Genomic DNA, 10,967 nt, shown 5'->3' on the forward strand with positions numbered 1-10,967 from the left:
TTTAAAAAAAAAAAAAAAAAAAAAAGGAAGTGAAAAATAATTTTACTAAGTATGATTCTTCTGTCTTGACTGTTAAGACAAACAACTGTGCAACAGCTACCTATGGCCAACATTAAGACACGGACTCCCAAGGAGGCATGCTGCCACTCAGTCTCAGTGACCAATGTGGTGACGCAGAGTCAGATCCATTAATCAACACAACGATAGGCAGCCAAAGATCTAGGATATGCTCTTCAGTGATCAAAATATTGAAGGAAGCCCAGAAAACTCTCATTTCACAATGATCAGCATAGTGAGAGGCATCTAAGAAAATGTGACAAAAACCACTACGGGGATACAGTCAGTTAAGTCACTGAACCTGATTATGGTGCAACTGAACAAAGATATACAGTATAAACAGTTGTGCTATGCTTGGAAAGTGTCTTGGGATGGCAATGAATATATAAAAGTGCTACATATTTTGTTTGTTTTGTTCTATAGACACCGAGAAGGCACGTAAATGTTTATTTGTAACATTATTTTCACACAGTGCTCCTCAGTTGCTCATTGAGATACAATACAATTTATTTTTGTATAGTAGCCCAAAATCACACAAGAAGTGCCACAATGGGCTTTAACAGGCCCTGCCTCTTGACAGCCCCCCAGCCTTGACTCTCTAAGAAGACAAGGAAAAACTCCCCAAAAAAAAAACTCTTGTAGGGAAAAAAAAAATAGAAGAAATCTTGGCAGTTCAAAGAGAGACCCCTTTCCAGGTAGGTTGGGCATGCAGTGGGTGTCAAAGAGAAGGGGGTTAATACAATACAATACACAAAACACAAGCAATCCTCAATGAAGTATATAACATCCATCCATCCATCCATTTTCCAACCCGTTGAATCCGAACACAGGGTCACGGGGATCTGCTGGAGCCAATCTCAGCCAACACAGGGCACAAGGCAGGAAACAATCCTGGGCAGGGTGCCAACCCACCGCAGGACACACACCCACACACCAAGCACACACTAGGGCCAATTTAGAATCGCCAATCCACCTAACCTGCATGTCTTTGGACTGTGGGAGGAAACCTGGGCGCTCGGAGGAAACCCACGCAGACACGGGGAGAACATACAAACTCCATGCAGGGAGGACACGGGAAGCGAACCCAGGTCCCCAGGTCTCCCACAGTATATAACAGTAAGATACAAATATTACAAGTAGAGCAGAATTTAACAGTAGATGTTATCACATAATATGATTTGTATTTGTTTAGAGTCCTGGAGACCTTAGCCATCAAGCTGCCTCCCCCATTTGGCCATTCCACAGCTGGGATAGCGCTGGGCCAGCCAATCCGATGAAAGGACCCCTCTACCCGACGATTCCTGCGATCCTCCATCAGGGATGACCTTTCCTTAGGCAGGCAAAACCACTTGGCAGGTGGGCAGTGGCACCAAGTGCCACATTTGAGTACCGAGATGAGAAACAGAATAGGTGAGATGCCAACAAGGTCACTCGTTGTTCAAGATCTACCCTGAGACACAGATTCCATAAACTGTACTGTTCTTCTTAAAGTTTGACGTGATGACTGTGAGGATAAAAAGTTTATTTTCCTATAAAATCAAATTTGCAGAAGGAAAAAAAAGCAAATTGCATAAAGAATGGCATAAATGGGAAAAAGTGTAACTGGAACAAAATGTCTTTTTGCACTTAGTGGACATGACTAACCGGTTAGATACGTGCTTACTTTAGTCCATCATAATTTTCATCCACACAAACGTGACAGTCTGGCAGAGAGTGAAACACTTAGCAGTGCTTGAAGCATAAAAAAAGAACATAATGCATGAAAAAACGCATTCAAAATAATTCAGTTAATGATTTCTGCTATAGTATTTTCACTCAAAAAAGGGATTGCTCTGGAAAAAGCAGAGTTTCAACTTATAATCCATTCTTATGTACTCATTTAAAAAGATGAGAGTTTAGTAGTGTGGAAGTCAACCCCGACACAGACAGACCCAGAGACACACAAATCTAAAAGCACACTGTTTATTTCTTTATCCTGTTCCACCACACCGTGCACAAGTCACCAACTAATATTGCTCAGTCACTTTTTCTCTCTTTTTCTTCTGCCGCCTCCACTCTTCTCCTAGCAAGCATTCTCCTCGACCTCCCGACTCTGGCTCCCTCACTAAAGTGAGGCGGCCTCCGTTATACTGCACCCAGAAGCGCTCCAGGTGCTCCCTGACGATCATCCAGCAGCACTTCCTAGTGTGACGGAAGTGCTGCATGGGCACCCAAAAGCACTCCAGGTGCACCCAGATCCTCTCCTGGCCTCACTTCCAGGTGTGGCAAAAGTGCTGTAGTCCAGGGCTCCGAAACTGTCCAAGTGCCCCCTGGTGGTGGCCACAGACCCCAAAAGGGTTGAGCTTCCAAGCTCCAAGCCCGTAGCCCAGATGCAATCCAGGCGGGCTGCCTTCTCATATCCTGGGGGAGGTACTGTCTCTATGCCGGTCCTTCCATCATCGAGGTGTCCCAGCCAGGCAAGGGACTCAGCTGTCCGCCAAAGTAGGTAAATAGAGATAGAAAAGATTCCATGGCTTAAGTGAAAATTACACATGATTAAAACAAAACATGTAATAGAGTGCTTATCTTAATATAGTTAGATATATGCAGGGCCAGCGCCACCATTAAGGCGAATGAGGAAGGGGGTGAAAAACCCAGAGGCACGGGTTACCTACTGAACAGTCGGTTGGCGCACTAATAAGCTTGGCCCAGGGCGAAAAATAACCTTGCACCGGCACTAGGCATATGCTTACCCAAATTTTAGGCTTTCAGGGAGCCAATGTGGCCATTACAGGTCACAGAACACAAAGCAGTCTGATTATAGGGTGCTAGTTCATCACAGACACGCTCACCCACATTAATTCATGCCAGGCCAAAATGGAGTCACCAATTAATCTAACAAGCATGGCTTTGGGATGTCAGAAGAAACATTTTTTCATACAGCTTTTCATCAGTATGTGTCTTATTTCTGGTAAAGTACAAATAATGTATTTTTCACCCAGCATTGAGATTTGACAGTAGATGTTAATCATTTTTGTCCAAAAAAGAAAAAAAAAAAAACAAAAAAAACACGCAGGGCACATTTGTTCATTTATTATAATGCAGCCTACCTTGTACAAAACAAAAAACTGCCAGATACATTAAGCAGGAACCCACAGCCACACAAATGGACACTAAATCAGCAGACATTGACATCAATATTTCAAGAATGGGACGTACTACAAATAGCCTTGTTTGTGACCTGGGAAAAAGCAAAAGCACGTCTCTTCTGCTCAAGGATACCAGACTCAAACACAAGACATGCTTCTTTCATTAAGAAGATAAAGCTATACCCTCCATACATATGCACTAAAATCCCAGTAGTGCAACACCAAGCGCATTCAAGTCAAGTTTATTGTCATGTGTGCATACTGTAGTGCAATGAAATTCTTACCTGCATGTCTCCTCAGAACAGCTGACAATAATACAATACTGACAACACAAAGAATGAGCAAACTCAAAAGCGGCAGGAACGGGGTCACGATTTCAACGCAGACATCTAGAGCTATGAGGCAGCAACGCTAACGTTTGCATAATATTATATATTTTACACAACACACACACACAAACAGAAAAGATTGTGACAGAGAGAGAATTTGAGTTTAACAGAATTGCACATTTTAGGCATCCATGTTTCAGACTGATGCTTGTGTTAATATGCAGATCTCAGGACACCATAACTCAAAAATGGATCACCGAGTCAGAATGAAAAGTGGAAATTACTAGCAATGCAAAATGCAGGAGTCCTTTGAACTTTTTAAAGTTTTGTTTCAGTTTTTTGGCACTCTTTTTTTTTAAACTGTGCAGGGGGGCTGATACTGTCAACTACTTCAAAAAAAAAAAAATGACAAGATGCTAAATTTTGTTACAGATCAAACCATCCCACATACACTGAATAGTGAGTGCTTGAATATTCTTCTTCTGTCAAGTACACTTGTAATTCCATTTTTCTTTACTGGGTGTGTGCTCTGCTTGTTGTAATGAGGTTCTTAACCTCACTGATAAATCCACTCCTACCATTTTTCCATGTTTCCTCCCACAAGAATTCACAAGGACCCTTCTTGACACAACTGTTGCAATGTTGAGTTCAAGTTTTAAAAAAATAACAAAAAAAAAAAAGGTCTTGAAAAATAAAAACTACACATGCATTCCTTTTGATATCTGCAGCATATGAGCAGCTTCCTCTCTCATCCTATTACAGATAAAAAAAAATACATTTCCATGCTAACTGACCAGTCAATTTTATTCAATGAGACAAAGGAGAAACTTAGGATATAGTTGAGCTGCACGAGACAAGGCCACATGTGATTTTTCCAGAGATTTCCAGTCATAGCTTTCATTCACATAATCTTAAGAGAGTCAAAGGCAGTTGGCAGCACTCTCCAAACAGGTCAGATTTTGTCTTAAATCGTAGAGGCAGGCTCTGTGTGCATGACAGTGGATAACCATTGATGCAAATCTGGAAGTGCAATGCATATAACACAGAGATGAGGAATAAGGAATGAAACTGTTTTAGTCCTCAGAAACAGAAGCTCGTCTGACTGATGTATCATGTTTAATTTACAATGACAGAATGGGAAAAAAGAGAAAAGGGGCAGAGGCTATGACTGATCTCGTCATACCTGTTAATCCTACTGTACATATAGTACCAGCTCGGTCAGGCAGCACGTTATTGACTGTCAGAAAATTAACCCAGCTTAGTACAGTTGTGCTGGAAATATTGGCACACGATCAATAAATGTGCCATGCTCAACGATGACAGTTGGCAAATATGACATGCCCAACGACTAGGAGTCATGTAATGGGACATTGGAGGAAGGTACGATTTATATAATTTTTGGCAAAGTATTACTTATTGCCTCTGAGAATGAGCATTCCTTAAAATACCTTAAATTAAACTAAAAGTAAAGCAGTCGGTAAACTCCATGTCTATAGTGCACTCTTTCACCATCCATCTCTCCCTCCTTTGTTTTTCATCTTGTAAATATACTATACTTCAAGACTAATAAAAAATGCTGGACACTTAGCATTAATTATTACATTTTCATCGCCTGAAAAATTTTGCGCTACTTTTTATTTATAAAAATCACTACTGTACAGTACAAGTGTATTGGACAGATGTTATCTTTTAATGTTATTTGGAAAAGGGGTATCTAAAATGTTGAGGTTGTGCAGTCATACTTACCAAAAAAAAAAAAAAAACCTTAAGTGAATATCCCTACTTTAATAGAACTGATAATGTATTTTTGTTCAGAATAGCCAATTTATGTCAAAATTGTTCTAATGAACACATATATTTAGCCTTAAGGTAAGGGAGACAGAAGTTCCAAGGTAAGGTTGTTATACTCGCCGATTGTGGTACTCGAGAGTGGCAATGTATTGCATGTTGATTAGCACATACAACTAAAAATTTTACTGTATATGTGACAATATTGCCCCTCTGCTTTTATATTGCAACCACAAATGGTGCTTGTGTCAGTTTCAGGGTTGCAAGATTAGGTTGTGGTTTGGGAATCCAGGCCAGAGAGGTGGATAAAACAAAATAATAATAACAGTAACAACAACATGCAGATTACTTAAAAGTGGTATTTTTTTTCTGGTGAATGATCCTTCCAATGAATTTACATTTCTATATTTTCCACATTTCCCGATCCCCAAATACTCAACGAAAAACTCATCCAGCAATAACCAACATACTGTCTGCCATACAGCCACCTGTCATTGCTCTACCCACTCATCTTAAAGGCTCATTTATAACTGAATAGGGTTCAGAGTGGTCTGGTATTGACAGACAGTCTGGCAGTGGCATCCTTATTTCACCCCAGCCTGTACTCCGATTTTTTTTTTTTTTTAAATTAGCATGATTTTGAGTTCCACCTACACATGAAAGCAAAGCTAGGACTGATGGCAGCAATTGCGCTTAGCTGGAACTCTGACTGTTGTTAATAAAATTAGAAAAATTAACAGAAGGAGTAGAAGATAGGGCAGGACATGTGTGACATTTTCTAGTGACCCATCAATCCCAAACCACTATGACCCCTAACCAATTATAAATAAGCTTTGAGATAAATGGGTGAAGCAATGACAGGTGGCAAGTTCAGTATATTTGATATTGAATCAGAATCGCTGTTATTCACCAATACTATATATACAGGAACTTAGCTTGGTAGATTTGGAGCTGCTTAGAACAGAACATCATATACAAATAACAGAAATAATGCAAGTTAAACAACATACACTTTAAACAGTTGCAAAATAGTGCAGTTATACAGATGTGTAAATGTATGTGTAGTGTGTATGCATAGACACAGATACATGTGCATATACATACACACAAACACACCTTCACATATGAATAAGAGAGAAAGATGGGCTAAATTACTGGTTTGGGATGGCTATGGCTCTGGGTAAGAAACTGATCAGGTGTCTGTTAGTTTTAATTGACTTAAAGTATTTACCAGAGGGTAGTTTTTGAAACAAGTGATAACCTGAAGGAGTTAAGCCCAGGGTGATCCTTTGGACATGGTTTGTGACACAAGATATATACAGATCTGTAACAGATGGAAGAGCACAGCCAATTATTTTCCCAGCACACCTCACAACATGCTGTTAACGTATTTTTGAAAGTGGACCATTGCTGAACTAAATCAGACAATGATGAAGAATTTGATCTCACTTTCAATTATGGCTTTGTACTATTGCACTAGGATGGGCTGGGAAATATTTAGGTTTTTTTTAGACATCCAATGCAATGCTGTGCCTTCTTAATGCCCCAGCCATGAGTGTTTGTGATAGATGTGCACAAAAATTTGAATGATTCAAACAAGATCAAGCATGTAAATTTTTAAATTGACACTTAAAAAGATGTTTTTCAGAATGGTGGAGACTGACTTGCAGATGGGGTGGGGGGTGGCTGTAGTACCTACGAAATCTGGTCAGCTCGTCCCACACTAGCACTGCGCTCTACAACAAGGTGGTCAACACAAGCTACATAAACCAGTTGACCTGAACAAAAGCTGTCAGGAGCTGGTTTTTGATATGAGTTGAGCAATGGGACATACAGTCACTGTTCAATTACATGCTCGCCAGTTCAGCAATTAAATACAGGGTTATTCAAAAAAGAAGGAGCAAATTTCAAAAATTTATGTCAAACAAACTGTATAAGGCAGAAACACATTCCGCACATCACTGGATAAAGGTAAGTTCAAAGTTTAAAAATTCAACTTCAAGAAGATTCGAGTGACTTCATTTTCATGCAAGATGGTGCCCCGTCCCATTTCCACCTGGAGGTCCGGCGTTACCTGAACGACACCATTCCAGGACATTAGATTGGAAGAGATGGACAACAAAATCTTGCTCATCATCTATGGCCTCCCAGATCTCCAGACCTTACCCCCTGCGATTTTTATCTATGGGGGTACATTAAAGAAAGAGTGTTTGTTCCACCTATGCCTGTTAATCTTCAAGATACGCTACACTGAATCGAGGAAGCTGTGAATTCAGCAACTAGGGACCAGCTGACTTGTGTATGGCAAGAAATAATCTACCGTTTTAATGTTTGTCCACTAAACATCGTGCTCATGTTGAGTGCATGCAACCTCAAGGACCATTGGGGCAAACTTTGAACTTTCCTCTGTCCAGTGATGTGCGGAATGGGTTTCTGCCTTATACATCCATCCATCCATTTTCCAACCCGCTGAATCCGAACACAGGGTTACGGGGGCCTGCTGGAGCCAATCCCAGCCAACACAGGGCACAAGGCAGGAACCAACCCTGGGCAGGGTGCCAACCCACCGCAGCTGCCTTATACAGTTTGTTTGAAATACATTTTTCGAAATCTGCTCTTTCATTTTGAATAGCCCTGTATTATTTTCTAAAGACATTTCCGTTTTTTATAAAAATGGAATCCAAATAAAACGGCCACCGACTACTAACACTTGTGGAGTCTTTGTGCTTCCATCTCAGGCAGGGTTGTCGCCTTTAATGTGGAGAAATATGAGACAGTACGGCGTGATGCCACTTTACGTATGGTTTCACTAAAAGAAAATAAATGAGCGTTTTAAGGGTCATCTTGGTGGATTCGCGCAATTCGTTTAAAGCGCGAGGTGTACGAAAATACGGAACAAACTGGGTACCCGTTAGATACGGGGCATGCCTTTTACTTTCAGATTGCAGGACGATTCCGACCTTTACGGGACGGTTGGCAACCCTAAATCACTGATGTCAAGCCCCTGATAGTTGACAGAGAAGCCCTTCGTTCTGCTTTCCGACATGCATGTACGGCTCGCGCCAAGCACCACGGGGGAACCCCATCAGTCTCTCTGACTGGCGGGAAACCTCGCCACTCTATTCGACAGGCGCGAAACCCCCACGCGGAAGCCACCCACCTTCGTTTGGCGCTAAATCCCACGTGAAAACACAACTCCCGCCGTCCGTCTATCTGCAGCTAAATCGTAAAACGGGCCCCCTGCCATTTGATTTAACCTTGATGTAGGACTATCCGCGTAATTAAATGGGAAGCCAAGACCCGAAAAAGCTAACGCTAAGCCCCCCCCCCCCCCCCAATTGACTGACCTCAATACAAAATTTGGATTGTCGCTTAATACGGTAGCGTGTAACATTCCCGTAATCTGAACAGCGATAAACTCCTCCATTTTAAAAGGGGCGCCCTTGCTTTGATCACGGTTTAAAAGAAAGTTCGATTCCTCGCTCGGCACCCCATCCCCAAACTGTTCCCAGTCCCCCGGTCCTTAAGTGAGTTGGCCTCACTGGCGACCCAACAATTCGAGCGCGCCATGAACTTCAGTTCAGAACACCGCTAGCATGGACAGGTGGAATAAGCGAACAATGACTACATTCTAATAAGCAAGTGTCACTCTTCCCTTGAATTCATCCCCTCTTCCTGTAGTACTAGGGAGTTGTAACGTGTTAGCCATTATTAATGTAGTGAAAAGTCGAGCAAAATGACACCTTGCCTGAAGAAGGGGGCCTGAGTTGCCTCGAAAGCTTGCAGATTGTAATCTTTTTAGTTAGCCAATAAAAGGTGTAATTTTGCTTGACTTTCCCCCTTCCTGATAAAGGACATGCCGCCCCTTGCCATTCTGGAAACCATAATCAGCTTTGTACGACGCGGCGTGTCCCCCGATAGCTGAGAACGAACTCCTGCCCTTGCGCTATCGTCGCTTTTATCGGACTGGCCACACTAGCGACCTCGCCATTCGACTTGGCGATGAGCCGCGTCACACCCTTGGGAAATGACGAAGCAACGAGAGTCACTTAACACATCTAACATTGTTTAAAACAAAATGAAAATGGATAAAGCGTTCAAAAAATAACACAAGTTCGGCAAGTCGGTAAAGTTATTTCTGTAAGGTTACCGCGGCGTCTTGTGGTGTCGCCTTGACGGCCTCCTCCTCCTCCTCTTCTTCTTCTTCCTTCTCCTCGTCATTCTCGGCGTCCGCCGCCGCCAACTCTTCGTCCTGCATTCGTCGTTTCGCCCCGGGTAAACGGGAAGCACACGACGTGGTGCAACAGGATGCTAAAAGTAAAGGACAATGTGATCAGTGTATTCGTGAAGACGTAATGAAATTTAGCTGACCGCGGGACACTCGGATTGCCTCACCCTCAAACCCGCCAAACTAATTGTCACCAATCCCGTCGGTCCCCACACACCTGGAGGGATTAAATGCGCGTGGCAGCGCTAACTGCGACTCTAAAATTCGGGGCAAACTCTCGCGTTGCTGGCGATCCAAATAATTCGTTGTGTCTGAACTGCCATGCACCTGGTTTGATTCTCAAAATGGTGACAAGTAATATTGCCGACAATTACGACTGTGAATATCGCGCACGCGCCAGATAACCGGGTTCAGTGTATCGATCTCTGCGTGCCTTTTTCCGATACTGGGTAACGGAGTGTAAAACAGGACGCCAGCCCCTCCTAGTGGCAGTCAAGGAGTTGTCCCCATTTAATCTGACAAGAATTAAGTAGCCAGAGAATATCCGAATAATGTAGCGGCTCATCAGACAGTGACCAAGATGAGAATGGAAAGCCTAACCACTTCAGTACCTCTCTTTCAATCATCCATTTGTTTTGCTCTCTGTCCTGCAGATTTTCCCTCAGAAAATGTGTTTATTCTCTTCTTCAACATCTAATCGCAGCCGACCTCAGGGCATTTTTGCAATCTGTGGATCCATTTCCAAAAAAAAAGCACAAAAAACCTCTTGTTTCAACTTTGCCTGCTCTTCATTCACTGCCTTGATGACATCTTCTCAATTCTCGTGCATATTTATACTGTGTATCGTCTGGTGTTTGTATCTACACATACATTTATGTATTATACACATATTTGTGTAATGTACAGTGTGGGTTTTGAAAATGGATGTATGGACAGATGGATGGAAGGGTTTTAATTCTATATACAGTATACAAAAATAACATATTTATATATTGGGCTGATATCCTAATGCAAGGTGACTTATAAGAACAATATTCTTTACAGTAAATTAAATGTGTATATATTTTTTCCACTGCAGCACAGTCAGTCTAAATGACATGCTGTGGGTCACACAATAAAAACGAGGTAGGGATTGATCTGGCAACCTACAGATTTAGTCTTTATCTTGCATTGTTCCTCTTCCAATAAAGGCAGGTGCCTCTTCGCCTAATGACTACAGACCAGTGACACTGACGTCCAGGGCCGCTGAGTGAAAATCTGGGCCCCGGTGCAAAGAAAGTGTGTGTGCCCTTATACAAAATACAGTGCATCCGGAAAGTATTCACAGCGCATCACTTTTTCCACATTTTGTTATGTTACAGCCTTATTCCAAAATGGATTAAACTCATTTTTTTCCTCAGAATTCTACACACAACACCCCATAATGACAACGTGAAA

The 10,967-nt window shown here is 42.0% G+C and overlaps 1 protein-coding gene across 2 annotated transcripts in view; it reads right to left on the bottom strand.

The window, feature by feature from the left end:
- Window positions 1-9,835, bottom strand: part of bnc1 (basonuclin 1) — a 167,002-nt gene extending 157,167 nt beyond the window's left edge. Inside the window, exons 1-2 of one of the 2 annotated variants that reach the window (XM_028822535.2) lie at window positions 9,748-9,835; window positions 9,453-9,613 (exon numbers count right to left, since the gene is read on the bottom strand). In XM_028822535.2, coding sequence (XP_028678368.2) covers window positions 9,453-9,560 — 108 coding nt within the window. In that variant the 5' untranslated portion in view covers window positions 9,561-9,613; window positions 9,748-9,835. Of the gene's footprint in view, window positions 1-9,452; window positions 9,614-9,697 lie in introns of both variants that reach the window. The other variant, XM_028822534.2, reaches the window with a different exon arrangement.
- Window positions 9,836-10,967: the final 1,132 nt, after the last annotated feature.

Source organism: Erpetoichthys calabaricus, chromosome 17, assembly GCF_900747795.2.
Source record: "Erpetoichthys calabaricus chromosome 17, fErpCal1.3, whole genome shotgun sequence".
Taxonomy (NCBI): Eukaryota; Metazoa; Chordata; class Cladistia; order Polypteriformes; family Polypteridae; genus Erpetoichthys; species Erpetoichthys calabaricus.